Source organism: Ranitomeya imitator, chromosome 4 (assembly GCF_032444005.1).
Source record: "Ranitomeya imitator isolate aRanImi1 chromosome 4, aRanImi1.pri, whole genome shotgun sequence".
NCBI classification, from domain to species: Eukaryota; Metazoa; Chordata; class Amphibia; order Anura; family Dendrobatidae; genus Ranitomeya; species Ranitomeya imitator.
In genome coordinates this window covers 135389637-135410292 of record NC_091285.1, presented here as the reverse complement: position 1 = coordinate 135410292, position 20656 = coordinate 135389637, and the positions used below count along the sequence as shown (strand labels likewise).

General features: G+C 40.7%; 1 protein-coding gene across 1 annotated transcript in view; it reads left to right on the top strand.

Annotated features, from left to right (window-relative positions):
* The window catches only part of PDLIM4 (PDZ and LIM domain 4), a 220913-nt gene that overhangs the window by 85377 nt on the left and 114880 nt on the right, over nucleotides 1-20656 (top strand). Inside the window, exon 3 of the mRNA XM_069763940.1 lies at nucleotides 4461-4539. Coding sequence (XP_069620041.1) covers nucleotides 4461-4539 — 79 coding nt within the window. The remainder of the gene's footprint in view (nucleotides 1-4460; nucleotides 4540-20656) is intronic.

Sequence of the window (20656 nt, the reverse complement as noted above, 5' to 3'; positions counted from 1 at the left end):
TTGACCTTATTGCTGTCATATAACCCTGCCCCCACCACTGATTGGGAGGTTTCTGCCTATGCATAGTGTACACAGAAATCTGCCAATCAGTGGTGGGGGCGGGGTTACACAGAGCTAATGAATATGGAGCACTGCATTCAACAGGTTTACTAGTCCTCTCCTGCTGATAAAACAGTGATTTTATCAAAACTATAATAAACAGCCCAGTAAGTGATACATCATTGGGGTCAGATTCTCTATATCTGTATTATTCTGCTTTCATATGAAGTGGCAAAACCTACAAGTATCGATTTTATTTATTTTTCCATGGAAAAATAGATATTGTGCTATTTGATATAACGTGCAAACTGTATCACATCGGAGGCTAGAGCTCCAGTTCCTTGGTAAAATCACAGAATGAATAGCAGATACGTATTGCTTGAACCCACCTGAATTTCTGACATTCACACCTTCCTATGAAGTTGATGTATGTATAGGTGTAAGAAGTCACACTTTCTCCTATGTCCTGGAGTGAGACATGTAATCATGCCTGAATTGTCAGGTTTTAGAAATCTACCATAAACTAGCCACATTTCTAATGACCTAAACACTTAGGAATTTACTTAATGTTCAAAGTGCTATATGAAGGACCTCTCAACAACATGTTTCACAGGCACTTCACATATAAGGTGCTGAATATGTGAGAGTGATGACTAATCTTTTACTAACGCGTTGAAATATTTTATTAGGCATATTGGAAAAGTAAGTCATCTTGGCCCAATACATGTGTACATATTCATATATTCGTCAGAGATCTCTAATCTAATAATTACAATAGTGCAAAACTGGAGATTCATTTTAGTCAACGACAAGCATATGGAAAGGAGCTCCTACACTGCTTGGAAATGCAATGATATGCAATAATGGAATTATTAATATACATGTACTATTATAATATTTTTTAGTATTTTCATTGTAATTATCATTGGGATTTTTTCAATGAGCCATAATAGACATCCTCTCACAAAGATCTGGCACACCTGTCCTGTCCATGTATTAAAAGAGGGGGACAGCAAGTAATACTACCAGTCAGTGTTCAAAGCAGAGGGAATCTAAGAAACCTCCATTATTTTTCACTAGATATAGAGTCATACAATTAAAATGTACATCCACTCTGGGACTTTACGACAGTGAAAAGCTGGCACAAAATGTTTCATAAATTTTCCCCTTAGGCACACAACGTCTTTTAGACGCTGGCACACCCAGCTGAGTTTTCCCAGGCGAAGCTTCAAGGGAACCTGTCACCCCGTTTTTTCAAGAAGAGCTAAAAATACCGTTAAATAGGGGCAGAGCTGTGCTTTACATTAGTGTATTTTGGAGCCTTTATTCCCCACCTATGCTGCCGAAATACCTTTGTAAAGTCGCCGTTTTGGGCTGTCACTCACGCTGGTCAGGTCATATGGGCGTGGTGACAGCGCTGTTTCTCCCCCAGATCTCCGTTGGTGGCGTAGTGGTGTGCGCATGTCCAAGTGGCGAATCCACTGCGCAGCTTCAAGGAAAATAGCATGATCTGCGCTATTCAGCCGTTTATCGGTGGGCGCGGCCATCTTTGTGAGGCCGCGCATGCGCAGATGGTTCTTCTCGGCTTCCCGGGGCTTCAGGAAAATGGCCGCAGGATGCCGCGTGTGCGCAGATGGAGATCGCGGCGACCATTTTCTTGCAGCCGAGATGCAATGTCGGCTTTAGGAAAATGGCCGTCGAGATCTCCATCTGCGCACGCGCGGCATCCCGCGGCCATTTTCCTGAAGCCCCGGGAAGCCGAGAAGAACCATCTGCGCACGCGCGGCCTCACAAAGATGGCCGCGCCCACCGATAAACGGCTGAATAGCGCAGATCGCGCTATTTTCCTTGAAGCTGCGCAGTGGATTCGCCACTTGGACATGCGCACACCACTACGCCACCAACGGAGATCTTGGGGAGAAACACGCTGTCACCACGACCATATGACCTGACCAGCGTGAGTGACAGCCCAAAACGGCGACTTTACAAAGGTATTTCTGCAGCATAGGTGGGGAATAAAGGCTCCAAAATACACTAATGTAAAGCCCAGCTCTGCCCCTATTTAAGGCTATTTTTAGCTCTTCTTGAAAAAACGGGGTGACAGGTTCCCTTTCAGGAAAATGCCAGTGGTAGTTTTCCTGAAGCAGCGGTTCTTCCATCATTATTCTAATGGCTCTGCCACCGGCGTCTTTTACTTTATACTTTGAAGTATAGCGAGCAGGTGGCTTTATACCTCAAGTGGCTAAAAGAAGTGACCTAAGACAGAACATGTGCACAGCAAGGCGTTTTGTGCATTGTCTTGATTTTATGGGGTGCCTTTGTGTGGGGGGTAGGCAAATTCCGGGCACAATCTACTTGAAATCAGTTTTGTATGCACACACCCTAAGGTCCCAGTAACCCATCAGTATTTTTTATCAGTATTTCATCAGTATTTGTATGCCAAAACCAGAATTATCTCCAAAACACAGAACAGGTGTCAATCTTTCAAATATAGCTTTTCTCTATAAGTTCCACTTCTGGCTTTGGCAAGCAAACACTGATACAAAAATACTGATGAATGAATGAGGTCATAGTCTGTAATCATGTTTTATTCTTCTAATAAGCTAGTACAGTGCATATACGGTGGGTAAAATAAGTATTTGATACACTGCTGATTTTACACATTTTCCCACCTACAAAGAATGGAGAGGTCTGTAATTTTTATCGTAGGTATAGTTCAACTGTGAGAGACAGAATCTTAAAAAAAATCCAGAAAATCACATTGTATGATTGTTACGTAATTAATTTGCATTTAATTGCATGAAATAAGTATTTGATACAATAGAAAAACAGAATTTAAAATTTGGTATGAATACATTTGTTTGCACTTTCAGAGGTCAGACATTTCCTTTAGTTATTGACTAAGTTTGCACACACTGCACCAGGAATTTTGGCCGACTCCTCCATACAGATCTTCTCCAGATCTTTCAGATTTTGGGCTTGTCCCTGGGCAACATTGAGTTTCAGATCCCTCCAAAGATTGGGTTCAGGTCTGGAGACTGGTTATGCCACTCCAGGACCTTGAAATGCTTCTTACAGAGCCACTCTTTAGTTGCCCTGACTGTGTGTTTCAGGTTATTGTCATGCTGGAAGACTCAGCCACAAAAAAAATCTTCAATACTCTTACCGAGGAAAGGAGGTTGTTGGCCAAATTTTCACGATACATCCATCCTACCTTCAATACAAAGTCATCCTGTACCCTTTGCAGAAAAGCTCCCCCAAAGTATGATGTTTCCCCCACCATAATTCACGATTGGGAAGTGTTTTTGGGGTTCTGTTCATCCTTCTTCTTACTCCAAACATGGCGAGTAGAGTTGACACCAAAAAGTTCTATTTTGGTCTCATTTGACCACTTGACCTTCTTCCATGCCTCCTGTGGATCATCCAGATGGTTATTGGCGAACTTCAAACAGGCCTGGACATTTGCTGGCATGAGCAGGGGGCCTTACATGCCCTGTAGGATTTTAATCCATGACGGCATAGTGTAATACTAACGGTAATGTTTGAGACTATGGTCCTAGTTCTCTTCAGGTCATTGACCTCCTGTGCAGTTCTGGGTTGAATTGATTCCTTACCTTTCTCAGAATAATTCTTACCCCAAGAGGTGAGATCTTGCATGGAGCCCCAAACCGAGCAAGGAAGATTGACAGTGATCTTATGTTTCCTCCATTTTCTAATAATTGTGCCAACAGTTGTTGCCTTCTCACTTGCCTTTGGTCCTGCAGCCCTGTGCAGGTCTACAATTTTGTCCTTGGTGTACTTTGATGTCTATTTGGTTTTGGCCATGGTAGAGAGGTTAGAGTATGATTGATTGAGTGTGTGGGCAGGGGTCTTTTATACAGGTAACGAGCTCAAACATGTGCAATTAATACAGGTAATGAGTGCAGAGTATCAAAGCTTCTTAAAGAAAAACTAACAGGTCTGTGAGAGCCAGAATTCTTGCTGGTTGGTAGCTGATCAATTACTTATTTCATGCAATAAAATGCAATTTAATCATTCAAAAATCATACAATGTGATTTTCTGTTTTCTTACTTTTAGATTCTGTATCTCACAGTTGAAGTGTACGTACGATAAAAAAAGTGTACACACACGTTTGTATACCGTATATTCTAAATAGAAAGTTAAATTGTTCAATATTGCAAATGTTATAGTAAAATGTATACGGAATTACGTATTATAATAGTTCCATGTGCAGGTGCACTTAGTGTGTTTTCACATGTTTTGTAGAAGAATGTTCAATAATTGACTAAATTTATAAATTCAGAGAATATTGTTATTTTTCTCCATAAAACAGAAAAAAGGAGCTCCACGTAATGTCTATCAGGCCATTCTTTGGATGTTAGTGATTGATTAGTAACTGTAGTTTGACCTTTGGTTTCAGGTGTGAAGGGAGGCCTTGGTCACCTACAGAAGAGATCAGACAGCAGGCTCGCAAATATAGCTTGGAATCAGAGTTACAGGTAAGAGAACTATTTTTGTCACACCTAACACATACCTCCAATGTCAGAAAAATTCTGAAATGACAGTATGTTTGTGATGGTTTGGGTGATGAGATCCCCACTGATCCCTATAAGCTTTGTCCAGCTCCTTTCAGCTGCTCCTTGGAAATCTGGGGTTAGTGGTTTACAGCTCATAGTCCGCGCATTTCTCTGCTCACGTCTCTCAGAATCAAGCAAGCAGAGCCAAATACAGCCATCCTTTACAGTGATTGGTAGAGGAATTGGCACCCAAATACACAGCAATCAAACTTCTGCCATGTCACTATGACAGGTCAAATTTTATGAAATTGGAGGAAGCCTAAATAAGTATACTCTTAGTTGCTAATCCATAGCCATTCATGCACTGGATTTAGTGAATAAGTCCATCTTTTTTGTAACGTACTAGATACATAGATTGTCCATACTTAGGGTAAATGCAAGGGGTTCTTCATGACTGTATTTTACTATTGGTTTATTTCAGATGTCTACTATGCATTTCAGACCTTTGGTTTCCCCATAGATATAAGCAGTCCTCGACCTATTCTCCACAATGGTATTATGTGGTGCATCTGATTGAAATGAAATCGAATGCCTACATGTTGTTTTAGCACCCTATGAATTTGTGACTGCAGAAAATCCCACAGTCGGGTTACATTTATCACAGTGGTATCACTGTTTTAAGTTAGTCTTAATTACAAAAAGTACAAAATATTGTTACAATTATTGTGAAAAAGCTTTGTGTTGTCCGAGGAAGGAGGGTATAGTGTATCCAAATCCAGTGTAGAGACTGTCATGATCCCAATGGCAGGGGATCACAAAAGGACAAGCACAAAAACAAAACAAGCTCTAGGGTGATGGAACCTGAGCTGACCGCGATCCTGAACCTAAACACACAACTAGCAGTAGCCGGGGAACGTGCCTACGATGATTCCTAGACGTCTCGCGCCAGCCGAAGGATTAACTTCCCCTATTAGAAGAAACACAGACCTTACTTGCCTCCAGAGAAACACCCCACAGAAATAGCAGCCCCCCACATGTAATAACGGTACATACGTAGTTATGAAAATAGAATCAGCAAAAATGAGGCCCGCTAAAGCTAGATAGCAGAGGATACAAAAGTGAACTGCGCGGTCAGCGAAAAACCCTTCAAAAAACCATCCTGAAATTACTTGAACTCATGTGCCAACTCATGGAACATGAGGAGTAATTTCAGCCCACTAGAGCAACCAGCAGCAAGGAATCACATATCAGCAAGCTGGACTAAGACAAAAATAAAGCAAAACGTGGAACAGGAAAATCAAAACTTAGCTTGTCCTGAAGATAACAGACGCAGGGAGCAGAGGTAAAAAGACACGCTGATTACATTGATAGCCGGCGAGGAAATGACAAAAAGGCCAGGTTAAATAGGAAACTCCCATAACCTGATGGAACAGGTGGACACCAGAGACCGCAGAGAACACAAGTCACCCAGTACCATCAGTAACCACCAGAGGGAGCCCAAAAACAGAACTCACAACAGTACCCCCCCCTTGAGGAGGGGTCACCGAACCCTCACGAGAACCACCAGGGCGACCAGGATGAGCCCTATGAAAAGCACGGACCAAATCGGCAGCATGAACATCAGAGGCAATCACCCAAGAATTATCCTCCTGACCATAACCCTTCCACTTGACCAAATACTGGAGTTTCCGTCTGGAAACACGAGAATCCAAGATCTTCTCCACAACATACTCCAATTCACCCTCCACCAGCACCGGAGCACCCAGTACCATCAGTAACCACCAGAGGGAGCCCAAAAACAGAACTCACAACAAGAGACTCAGCCAGAATCAGGGGAACCTGGAGCGTTTAAGTGAAAAATAGGATTAGCAAAGGGGTATGATTAGCATATTCTGCCCAAGGAAGCCATACTTTTTCAAATATCCTAGCCTTATCAGTAAGTATGGCTGATATCTTTTCATTTATCATATACCATGAAAGGCGACTCTTAACATCAGATAAATCAAGGCTCGCTTTTTTCCACTTCAAAGCAATTGTTTGTTTGGCTGCCAAAAATATAAATGTAATGGGGGCTTGGGTATGTCTAGGGATTTTGAGAATACGTTTATTTAGTAAAGCTTCCCATGGGTTCTTTCTGAGATTAAGATTTGTAATTGAAAAAATTAGGTGATATACTCTGATCCAGAATCTGCGGACACAGCCACCATATATGAAACATCATCTGAAGCATTTGGGAGAGTAATTGGCGATTGCTCTAGCTATTCTGGCTGGGGTTAGGTACCATCTCGTTAACACTTTGTGGTTTGTTTTCAGCATCAAGGTGTTTAGTATCCCTCTTGTGGAGGAAGACCATATTTGGGACCACTCCGACTCCATTAAAATAGAACCCATATCAGACTCCCGACGAGAGACATAGTTCAGGCTTTGCCTATGTGTGTGAGAATGGATATGGGAGTAGAGAAGTGATATTATGCCCAAATCATGTGGGTTTTGACGACATCTCTGTTCAAAGGGAGTGAAGGTGTAAGGCGAGGCGGAGCTTTTTAGTAGCGAAGAGACAAAATTCTTGGGTTGTAGGTAGCGAAATACTTCTCCAGGGGGTGGGGGGGAGTGGTGTTTTTCTTGTAGGGCTGAGAATGGAATGATTCCATCCACATTAAAAAGATGATGGACTCTGGTGATTCCCGCAGCGACCCAGAAGCGAAGGTTCTTGAGGGACTCTACACTCGGGGGAAATTGGGGATTACCCCATAGAAGAGCTAGAGGTAAGAATAGTGAAAACAAACTTGAGGAGTATTTTAGTGAGTCACAAATTTTAAGGGAGTGTGTCATGATGGGGTTTGCGTGTGTTTCTTTCTTTTGACTATGGGGTTAGTAATGGGGGGTGTCTGACAGACGCCTCTCAATTACTAACCCCTGGAGTTGATGTCAGCGGACATTACACAGCTGACATCAACCCCAAAACCATTTACCTTGATTGCCACCGGACCAGGACAATTTGGAAGTGCTGAGGCTAAGCCCCAGAATTGCTGCATCTAATTGATGCTCCATTTTTGGGGTGGCAGAGAGTTGCTCTTATTAGGGAGGATGTCATTTTTTTAGGGTCCCCACTTTTTAGTAACCAGAAAAAGGCAAATAGCCAGCCGTGAGCTGATGATAATAATATGCTGGGAAGACTTTAAATCACCGCCCAATGGACGGAAATCCAACACCAGGGATTTCAATATTGCACGGAAAATTTCCCCACAAAAATGTACATCAATTTGATCAGGTCCTCTTGCTCTATAACAATCTGTCTGCAGATCATACATTATTTCAACATGGCAGGTTCCCTTTAACTTTTAAGTTCTACAAAAATACACTTTTAAATTCCTACTAAAATTTGTAAAACAGGTTGTCACATCACCATCTCAGTGACAAACATCACTGAAGAGTAATACTGTTTTTGATGTACGTACAGTCACAGAATGTGTTTACAATGCTTTCATATAAGACAGGAAATGTGAAGAAATTTATTTTTAATTAATTAGACTTTCTTACTTATAAAATAACATTTTAAGGCAATTTTAATTGATGGTGTCTGCAATATGATTTACTAATTGTCTATAGAGCACTTTGCCAAAATGCTCTGCCTGCCTTCTGGCTATAATGCATGATGATATCTTACACAGGTGCCAACAAGAGATTTTGTTTTGTGCTTGAGTAAGGTATTGTAAAAAGTCTACGGCATTAGCAAATAAGACATAATGCTGAGTGATGTGGAAATATATATCAAATCAATCATAGTACACTTTCTTCTCTGAGGGGATCCTAGATGGACAGCACCAGAATAAATACTCCCCAGTCACACCACTCCAAATCAGGGTTGACAAATGTCACAGTGCTGTCAGTTCTTCAGTTGTCACCTGTTCCCTAAGCTGTCCCACCAGTAGCTAAACCATAATGATGGGTCAACATACCTACAATGTGACCCTGCCCCATTAACCAAGGATATTCCTGACCTCCTCGCCTCTATCTACTATGACATAACTATAAAATTGTCCAAAAAACCAACACACCACTGCCATAATTTTATGTTCGCAAAAGAAGAAAATAACATGTGGGCAAGTCATTCACTGGTCCGTAATCCGCAGGGAAGACGATGATCCACGGCTCCTCCCCTTCTTTAAATGTACCTTCAGATTTCCTCAATCCTTCCCAAAACTTCCCACCCAATACAAAACTGAGTCCCTACCCATGTGAGCTGAACTCTAACGTCACCCCTTAACTTTATTTTTTAGACAGGCAAAACTATTTATTAACCTTTCCTGGCCTCCTCCTTCCAAACCCCTGTCATCCAGCCATGCCCGTTGTGGCCCTATTTATATTTCATAAAGGGGTTTTCAGAGGCTTGAAAAAATACTTTTCTATTAACTGATTAGACAAAGTAGATAAAACACTCATACTGTATGCATTACATATCAATAGACAGAACCAAAAAAGAAAGAAAATCACTTCCGCACTGCTGCAATTAGTTAGACTCAATTATCTCTAACCCCTCTAAGCTGTTTTGGCCGTAATGCTGTAGCCCCATAAACACCTTAGGTGCTGCTCCCAAAAAACAAGTTCATAATTCAAGACAATAGTAAGAAAGTGGAGCGCACTCACCGGAGTAAAATCGTCATTCCTTTATTCGGACATACAAAAACTCAGCAGGGAGGAAAGTGGAAACACACGGACGACCGAGGGTTCTTTTACCTGTGCAATTCTTGTAACTCCTCCCACTTCCAAAACATCAATATTAGTATTTTGGAGTTCCTGTTTGGTGCGGTTCTTATTTGTAATGTTTTTAATTGTATGTGTTATTGATTTTCACTTTTATTCTGAAAAAGTGGTGTTGTATCCACTGTGACGTTTTGGAAGTGGGAGGAGTTACAAGAATTGCACAGGTAAAAGAACCCTCCTTGTTTCCTCTTAACGTCAGGACCCGTTGAAGTGCCGTCTGCACGAAACGGCCGTCGTCCGTGTGTTTCCACTTTCCTCCCTGCTGAGTTTTTGTATGTCTGAATAAAGGAATGACGATTTTACTCCGGTGAGTGCGCTCCACTTTCTTACTATTGTCTATTACATATCAATAATGTATCATTCCCTGGATTCTGAATATACGGTATATACACTGCTCAAAAATATAAAGGGAACACTAAAATCCCACATCCTAGATATCGCTGAATGAAATATTCCAGTTTTAAATCTTTATTTATTACATAGTGGAATGTGTTCAGAACATTAAAACCTAAAAATTATCAAGGTAAATCACAACTAATATTCCACGGAGGTATGGAGTTGGAATGATGCTCAAAATCAAAGTGGAAAATGAAGTTACAGGCTGATCCAACTTCAGTAGTAATGCCTCAAGACAAGGAAATGATGCTCAGTAGTGTGTGTGGCCTCCACGTGCCTGTATGATTTCCCTACAATGCCTGGGCATACTCCTGATGAGGCGGCGGATGGTCTCCTGAGGGATCTCTTCCCAGACGTGAACTAAAGCATCTGCCAACTCCTGGACAGTCTGTGGTGCAACGTGATGTTGGTGGATGGTGCGAGACATGATGTCCCAGATGTGTTCAATTGGATTCAGGTCTGGGGAACAGGCGGGCCAGTCCATAGCTTCAATGCCTTCATCTTGCAGGAACTGCGGACACACTCCAGCCACATGAGGTCTGACATTGTCCTGGTTTAGTAGGAACCCAGGGCCAACTGCACCAGCATATGGTCTCACAGGGGGTCTGAGGATCTCATCTCGGTTCCTAATGGCAGTCAGGCTACCTCTGGCGAGCACATGGAGGGCTGTGCGGCCCTCCAAAGAAATGTCACCCTACACCATTACTGACCCACTGCCAAACCACTCATGCTGAAGGATGTTGCAGGAAGCAGATCACTCTCCACGGCATCTCCAGACTGTCACGTTTGTCACATGTGCTCAGTGTGAACCTGCTTTCATCTGTGAAGAGCACAGGGCACCAGTGGCGAATTTGCCAATCCTGGTGTTCTGTGGCAAATGCCAAGCGTCCTGCACGGTGTTGGGCTGTGAGCACAACCCCCATCTGTGGACGTCGGGCACTCAGACCATCCTCATGTAGTCGGTTTCTAGCTGTTTGTGCAGATACATCCACATTTGTGGCCTGCTGGAGGTCATTTTGCAGGGCTCTGGCAGTGCTCCTCCTGTTCCTCCTTGCACAAAGGCTGAGGTAGCTGTCCTGCTGCTGGGTTGTTGGCCTCCTATGGCCCCCTCTACGTCTCCTAATGTACTGGCATGTCTCCTGGTAGCGCCTCCAGCCTCTAGACACTACGCTGACAGACACAGCAAACCTTCTTGCCACAGCTCGCATTGATGTGCCATCTTGGATGAGCTGCAGTACCTGAGCCACTTGTGTGGGTTGTGGAGTCTGTCTCATGCTACCACGAGTGTGAAAGCACAACCAACATTCAAAAGTGGCCAAAACATCAGCCAGAAAGCATTGGTACTGAGATGTGGTGTGTGGTCCCCACCTGCAGAACCACTCCTTTATTGAGTGTGTCTTGATAATTGCCAATAATTTCCATCTGTTGTCTATTCCATTTGCACAACAGCATGTGAAATTGATAGTAAAACAGTGTTGCTTCCTAAGTGGACAGTTTGATTTCACAGAAGTTTGATTTACTTGGAGTTATATTCTGTTGTTTAAGTGTCCCCTTTATTTTTTTGCACAGTGTTTGTTTTTTGCCAGGTATAAAAAACATTTTTGTGAATTTTGATGAAAATATTTGCACCTTATTTGTGGTAAAAATCATCAGAAAGAATTGCCATGCTGTGAATTTAAAATCCACGTCGCTCGTCAATCTTTATGCTGATTGAAGCGAGTGGATGAGATTTGCTGCAGATGTGTTCCTCCCTGCATTTTTAAATTAAAAGTGGATGTAAAATCTGCATGCTTTCTATTAGGTGTGGCTGCATCCAAATTATTGCAGCAGGTGCAGCTCGACCACGTGATCTCAGTGTAATAAGCTATGGGTGAAAAAAAAGCGCATGACCCCTTCACCCAAGCCTCAGATTCTGCATAGAAACTATAGAAACTTCAAAAAGAGCCTGAAGACCCGCCTCTTCCGACAAGCCTACAACCTGCAGTAACCACCAATCGACCAAACCACTGCACGACCAGCTCTACCCTCGCCTACTGTATTCTCACCCATCCCTTGTAGACTGTGAGCCCTCGCTGGCCGGGTCCTCTCTCCTCCTGTACCAGTTGTGACTTGTATTGTTTAAGATTATTGCACTTGTTTTTATTTTGTATACCCCTCCTTACATGTAAAGCGCCATGGAATAAATGGCACCATATTAATAAATAATAATAATAATAGGCCCTTCATGGTATGTTTTGTAATCTGGGGCTCTTTGTAACTGTGGCGTTACTCTACTCCGGAAGATCAGAATGATGTAGTGATATAGATGTAAGGAGAATCTACTTCTTTAAATATACAAATAACATTGAATTACATAATTTTATTGTCCTGAGAATCTGAGGACCATTTGTGGTATTGTGGTGAATATTGGTCTTACTGTTTCATGAGAATGAAAAGTTCCATTTCATTAGAATCTAAGGAACATTGGTGGCATCAATTCATGAGAACCTAAGGAACTTTGGTGTTACTATTCCATGAAATTCAAACAAACTTTGGGGCACCATTTAATAAAACCTAAATACATTGGTGTTACTATTTCATGGATAATGAACTTCGGAGGCAACATTTAATGGAACCTAAATACATTGGTGCAGAAGCAATGAAAGGAGATCTCCAGCATTGATAGAAATTGTAAAACGTCACATTTATTGGATACTTTTTAAAAAGACATACTGTATTGGGTACACCAGTAGGAATCCCAGAGGGTACAAAAACCAACGTGTTTCGACTAGATAGTCTAAGGGTACTTTCACACTAGCGTTTTTTGTAAATCCGTCACAATGCGTCGTTTTGCAGAAAAAACGCATCCTGCAAAAGTGCTTGCAGGATGCGTTTTTTCCCCCTAGACTTCTATTGGCGACGCATTTGCGACGGATTTGCACACTTCGCATCCGTCTTGCGACGGATGCGTCGTGCTTTGGCGGACCGTCGGGAAAAAAAAACCCTACATGTAACGTTTTTTTCTCCCGACGGACCGCTTTTTCGGTCTCCGCCCCCACCTCCCCGCACCTTACAATGGGGCAGCGGATGCGCCGGAAAAATGCATCCGCTGCACCCATTGTGCAAAGCGTTAAACGCTAGCGTCGGAATCTCTTACCGACGCGTTGCGACGGGGAGATTCCGACGCTAGTGTGAAAGAAGCCTTAGTCATGGTCTTGCTAAATACATTGGTGTTACTATTTCATGAGGTTCTGACGAACTTTGGCTGTACCATTTGTATAATTAACAAGTTATCTTGATGCTTTTTAAAATACCATGAAGTTAAGACTTTCCCCAATGAAATAGCTGTGTACCTTTGCTATACTGATACAATGTAGGTATTATTTTGGGACCAAAAAAGAATAATTACCTCTGTATTGCAGCTGAAAGTGAAGTCGTTGCAAGCATCTCACACACTGACGCTTAGCTGGGATTTTTATTTGACAAGTGAAGTGTGCCTGTGTTATGCCATATTTCCATCTGGTGCTTCCCTCAGGATACCATACTCAGAGTGGAAACACATTGTACACAAGCTTTCCCTTGACAGAGAAAATTATAGGCGGTTTGCATGTGATTGATGGGAAAGGTAACAGTCCTTCCTCAGTAGCATAGTCCATGACAATAAGCAGAAGTCTTTCTTTAGAAACATGATTGCAATTCCTACTTAGCTATATTTATTGGGTTATAATAACCATTTTAGGCGATCATTAAAGGGGTTATCCACTTAAAGAATATCTTCAGATGTGTTCCGGAAATCTAGAAGATGACATAATATACTTATATTAGCGAAGCTTCAGTTCTACTTTATGCTCATCGGATGGGAGAGTTTCCTGAATCTGCATGTCATCAATCTACTTGAAGAGAGCTATCTGACTGCTAATTTCAGCAGCTACGCCAGGCCCCATATGTGTCTGCGCATCAGAAGGGGATGGCTAACTTATTCAAATTAGCCACTCAGCCAGCCCAGTTCACACCCAACACACATATCAGGCTGGTTTAGGGTATGTGCAGATTCTGAAAAATCCACAGGTAAAACGCCCTGCGAATTACCTGTGGATTTACCGCTGATTTACCACAGTTTTTGTGCGGTTTTCACATGCGTTTTTACCCTTGCGGATTCCAATTAGGGGGCAGGTGTAAAACGCTGCGGAATCCGCACAAAGAATTGACATGCTGCGGAAGATAAACCGCAGCGTTTCCACATGGAATTTTCCGCAGCATGGGCACGGCGGATTTGGTTTTCCATAGGTTTACATGGTACTGTAAACCACATGGAAAACCGCTGCGAATCTGCAGCGTCAAATCTGCTGCGGATCCGCAGCCAAATCCGCAATGTGTGCACATACATAAGAGAAGGCTTAGCACCTCTCCTGCCATGTCAGTTTTGTTAATGGAAGTATAATTGAAATAAAACTCTCGGCGTTGTTTTCTCAGAATTTTAGGTTGTGCTGTTCCTTTAGTATTGACTAAGGGCTGTGTGAGTGTGTATGTGAGTATATATATATATATATATATATATATATGTATATATACGCAGTGCTTAGCATAAATGAGCGCACCCCCTTTGAAAAGTAATGTTTTAAACAATGTCTCGCTGAAACAAAGAACAATTTCCAAAATGGTTACAACACTAAGCTTCATGGAGCATGTTTTTAACCCATACCATGAAAGTAAGGTTAATACTGTAGTATAACTTTCTTTTGAAAATCTGCAGTTTTAGTCAAATTAGTTGATGCAAAAATGACTACACCCCACATCAAAAACTACTACATCTAGTATTTTTGATGACATTCATGATTTTTAAGGAGAGCACCAAGTCTTCGAGGCATGGAATGTACAAGTTGATGACATATTGCAACATCTCTCTCTTCCCACTCTTCAAGAATAAGCTTTTTTTAGAGCCTGGATGCTTGATGGAGAATGATGCTCGACTTGTCCCTTCAGAATGCCCCATAACGGTTCAGTTGTGTTCAGATCAGAAGATTTACTTGACCACTGAATCACTTTCACCCTGTTCTTCTCAAGAAATGCAAGTGGCTTTAGATCTGTGCTTTGGATCATTGTCATCTTGGAGAAGTGCAAGTCTACCAAGGGATTGGCATGATGGTTGCATCTTTTTTAATATAGAGCACCGCATCTGTGAGTTCATGACAATCAATGAAATGCATCTCCCCAGCGCTCTAAGTACTCATGCAGCCACACATAAGGACACTGCTTGGTGTTTACAGTGAAACATGGTGTTCTCATTGTCCTTATGTGGGTCTTCATGAGTGCAGCCAGTGTTGGGGAGCCACATTTTATTGATGGCATCATGAATTCTCAGATTTACTGCTTTATATAGATAGAGAAGATGCTTCCATTACTCCATGCCCTTGGTAGACATGCATTTTTTCTAAATGCATGGTGCCTACTGTGAAACATGGCGGTAGTATGGGCATGTGGGGCTGCATGAGTGCTGCTGACATTTTAGTGATGGCATGATAGATTCACAGATGAACTGCTCTGTAATGAAAGAGAAGATGCTTCCATCACTCCATGCCCTTGGTAATTGTGAACCTTTCCTACCTGACAATGATCCAAAACACATTTCTGTTGCCTTTTTTGAAGAATAAGAGGGTGAAATTGATCCAGTGGCCAAGTATGTCTCCTGATCTAAAGCCTATCAAACACCTATGAGGAATTCTGAAGAGAGAAGTTGAGCATCAATTTCTATACAGCATGAAGAATGGAAAAATAGATGTTGCAATATGTCGCCAATGTTTTCATTCCATTCCTAGAAGACTTGGTGCTCTCCTTAAATATCATATAGCGTTCATACAAAATACTAGATGTAATAGTTTTTTGCTATGGGGCGTCTTCATTTCTGCATCTTCTAATTTGAGTAAAACTGAAGACTCTGTAATGATAGTTATATAACTAACCTTACTTTCATTTTATGGGTTGAAAAATGTTCTATGAAACTTAGTCTTGTCAAAATTTTTGAAATTGTTTATTGAATTCATAAATGTATTTAAATCTTACTATTTATGCTAAACACTGTACGTATATGTGTGTAAATTACTTTTTTTAGACTTATATATGTCCTGGAGTCTGGAGACACCTCAAAGCTTCACAATGTCCATTTGATTCACATCTAACAAATTTCCCAGTCTTAATTTGAAAAATCTGCCAAATTAAAATGTTGGAGCACAACAAACAGAAACCTGAAGCTAATGACAAATATGATATGGAAATAATAAAAGGACAAAATTATATATATAAAAGTGCCTTTATTTAAATATATGGCAATGGCACTAACAATGTGCCTGTTCTTGGAGAAAAATTATATAGAAAAAATAATAATAAAATATATACGGACGGACAACAACCAGAAATAACAAATCAATGGGTATACCACATACACTGTCTCATTATACCATAAGGTTATACCGATATCTACCAGAGTCTAGACCAAAACTAATATTGGAATATGTGCAGCCATATAAAAAAGTGCATAAAACCGAAAACAATTATAAAAAATATAATAAAATAATAATAATAATAATAATAAATACCTCATACAAAGGTGGTGCCAATATATGAAAAAAATGTGAAAAATACCAAGTGTATAGCAATGTAAAAAAATATATAATATATATATATATATTATGGAAGGTAAATAGGTGCAAAAAATAAGTGTGTAAAATGTAAAAAAAGAATATATTGAACCTGATGTAAGATAAGAATGATATATATTGTGAAGAAATGTAATGTAATGGTCTAGAAAAGCCTATGGTAGATACAGGTGCACCACATGATATAGATATGTCCAGGAATAAAGTGCACAATACACCTAGATATGACTACATAAGGTCAGGTTGCACAATATAACTGAATATGTAAACGTGCACAATATGGCAGAATAGATATACCTAGGTGCACAAAAGTGCACGCTATGCCGTGGAAAGTTAAAGGAAAGTCACTCGGACAGTGTATAACCTGAAGGAAATAATAATAGATACGTAGGTGGCAATAGAAAAAATAATAAAATAAAAGTGATTATAGTGTTACCTATAGGTGTCCGTCCCTCCAAGATACAGAGCACCCCATCTTGGAGGGACGGACAGTTATATTGTGCAACCTGACCTTATGTAGTCATATCTAGGTGTATTGTGCACTTTATTCCTGGACATATCTATATCATGTGGTGCACCTGTATCTACCATAGGCTTTTCTAGACCATTACATTACATTTCTTCACAATATATATCATTCTTATCTTACATCAGGTTCAATATATTCTTTTATTACATTTTACACACTTATTTTTTGCACCTATTTACCTTCCATAATATATATATATATTATATATTTTTTTACATTGCTATACACTTGGTATTTTTCACATTTTTTTCATATATTGGCACCACCTTTGTATGAGGTATTTATTATTATTATTATTATTTTATTATATTTTTTATAATTGTTTTCGGTTTTATGCACTTTTTTATATGGCTGCACATATTCCAATATTAGTTTTGGTCTAGACTCTGGTAGATATCGGTATAACCTTATGGTATAATGAGACAGTGTATGTGGTATACCCATTGATTTGTTATTTCTGGTTGTTGTCCGTCCGTATATATTTTATTATTATTATTTTTTCTATATAATTTTTCTCCAAGAACAGGCACATTGTTAGTGCCATTGCCATATATTTAAATAAAGGCACTTTTATATATATAATTTTGTCCTTTTATTATTTCCATATCATATTTGTCATTAGCTTCAGGTTTCTGTTTGTTGTGCTCTGATATATATTCTGAGTGGTTATCCACTTTTTTTGGTGTATCGACCACTTTCCACTTATATATAAACTATATATATACATATCTATCTACTACTATTATTTCCTGTGGGAATTTGTGGTTTATACACCTTGCTCAATAAATTAAAATGTTGGCAGATTTTCTTATTCTTGCTGTTTATTGAAAGTATACTAAAACAGATATTTCAGGCTGCCTGTTGGATATCATTTTTCTGTAAGAGAACTTTAGAAGGCACATGACACAATAAGTGTCACAGGACAAAATCTAAATATCTTTGCACTATATTAGTTAGTAGTCTCCAAAGCTTTCTATTTTGTCATCAATTTTTGAGTCAGCTATTCAACAGACGCTTAATAAGTTACTGACACTTTTCTTTGTGGTAGAACCTAAGAACTTATAACTGATAACATCTGAAATTTCCAGAGGTCAGATCAAACACACATGATCTTTGACTGCTCTCATGCATCAGGTCAGGGTGTTACAACTTTGAACTCCATCTGGAGTTTCCTCGCCACATCCTGCCTTTTATACCTGAGAATTTTTCATTCTAGCACTCTAGTTGACAGTGTTAATTGTCTAAGTATATGCTACTTAATCTTGTACAGATGTAGAACATTACATCCATGGCTACATTAGCTGAAGAACTTGGGTGTTTTTTTTACAGAATGAATAATTCATACATTCTAAAAAGACATCAACTTCAGGAAATTGTATAACACCCTCTAACTGCAAGGCAATGCATCCAATTTGGTATAGATTTTACCTCCTTTATCCATATATCAACAGCTAGGTACCCAGCAGTTAAAGAAATGCAAAAACACATTGTTATGTGGTAGAACATGAATGAAAGATCTAGAATGGACCTTCATAAACTAAGATTAAAATTGAGCAGTTATGTTCTGTAATGTTATCCTGTTTGTATTTGTATAAAGTAAGTGTGAAAGACAAAATAGTACTTTATCCGGTAGAGGATGTGGTATTCTAGGAGCACAAGTACTGGTACTTTTGTTAGGAGCGTACTGGATATTCTGGAGTCACATGTACAAGTACTTTATCTGATAGAGGATAGAATATTTTGGGAATACCAGTATTGGTACTTTATCTGGTAGAGAACAGAATATTCTAGGAGTGCAAGTACTGATACTTTATCTAATAATGATTTTCTGGAGACACATATATTGGTACTTTTTCAGGCAGAGGACATTATATTTTGGAAGCACAAAATGGTCAGAATATTTTGGAGGTACGTGTTCTTGTACTTTTTCAGGTTGGGGGCAGAACATTCTTGAAGACCCAGCTTAGTGGAATAGTAGTTACATACATTCTGTTACTTTGTTTGGTAGAGGATGTAACAACCCAGCCGGCATCACTGCATGGCCTTCCATTCCCCACCTGCCTGTTACATCAACTCACTCACCCAGTGCCATGCTGTGAGATCTGTCTGCTGTTGGTTCCATGCCATGTGCTTCATGGCCGCTTACTCTGTGTACACTTCCTGGCTGTGTGCATAGGGGGGCGGCGCCAGCAACGCCGGATTCTTATTGAGACTGTGTGCACCTCCCTAAGGTGCTCCTGGCCAATAGCCTTGAGGCCTCTGATACTTAAGTCATCCTCACCCATTGGAGGATGCCTGAGCAAACTATTTCCCTCAGTTATCACTTGCTACTGAGCTGCCAGGTCGTGTCTGTTTCCTGTCTCAGAGGGCTGCTATACTGCAAGCCTTCATCTGTGTTCTGTTTGTGTATCCGTGTCCGTTCCTGTCTGAACTCTGGTCTATGTCCGTCCCTGCTCCTCCTTTGTCATTAGTCATTTCCCACTCTGCTGTGTGTACCTCCGCCTTATCTTTCTGCTCTGTTCGCCACTGTCTGTGACTCTGCTTCTCTCTGCTCAGTTCTACCACAACCTGTGGTTCTGTGTCTCTCAGCTTTTCCCTCAGCTCTGCACTCTGTGGTTTTGCTCTCAGCTCTGCTCTTTGTAACTTTGCTCTGCACTCTGACCTTGCTCAGCCCTTTGTGGCTTTGCTCTCAGCTGAAGGCGCCGTGACGTCACAACAGAGAGGAGGTGGCGCCTCGTGGTATGATGGACGGCTGTGAGGCGCTTGAGTCAGGGAGAAATCATACCTCCCTGACTCAATAGAGGTATGGCGCCATATTTATAAAAGTGATTAATTCAGCATTCATAGGGATGCTAAACATAAGAGCCACCTTCACAGAATGCAGCCTTAGTGCTGCTGAAGGTGGCTCTTTTACTTAAAAATGCCCTAGGGGGTGACAGGTTTCTTTTAAGTTCCCGGAGAAGCATAGCATGGCCTTTAAGATGCCTTACCCTGGCATGTCAGGCATGTCCCTCCCTACAAGGACTGACCTTATCCCTTAGACCCCAGTAGAATATCATTGCCACCACTTCTCTCCTTTCTCTACTGAGTATAGAGACACCCTCTATTTCAAAAGTAAACAATGTGGCTAATGGGTACATATTTCCCAATATGGAGGAACATGATCACAAGGTGAATTTCTTTTTCAAATCGCCATTGCTTTTTTTTTTTTGTTCCATACTTCTTGATACAATGTGTCTATTTTTCCATGTATCTGCTGGAAATGTTATAGAAATCTCAATCCAATACTACATTGGTTAATGGGCCATACAAGCTTTTGGCTTGCAGGAATACTGCATCTGGTATGTTCAATTATAGCAGGACTTGTGGTGGATACCTTGTGACAAAACTTTACTACTGGAGATTTCTCCTCTGAGATTAAAATTTACAAGCCAAGATATTGAATGCAAGGAAAAAGTGTTTCATTGCTTTGGAAGGCTGCTTCAGAAAGGATGACTTCATGAGTTGGCACCAGATGTGATTACCAGCCTCTTGAGAACTGCACAATCTTTGTTGGAAAGCTGACTCAAAGCTACTGGTACAGTAATTCAAGCCAACCACACAGTTATAGATATTTATTTAGCATTTTCAGGTCACATATCACTTGTGTGGACTTTTTTTGGGTGCTCATTGAGGTCAGTTTTCTGTTTGTACTCCTACTGCACAAGCCAGGACATGCTCAGTGAGTACATTATTGCTAAGTCCTTTTGTATGTTGTACATGACCTAGAACATTAGAC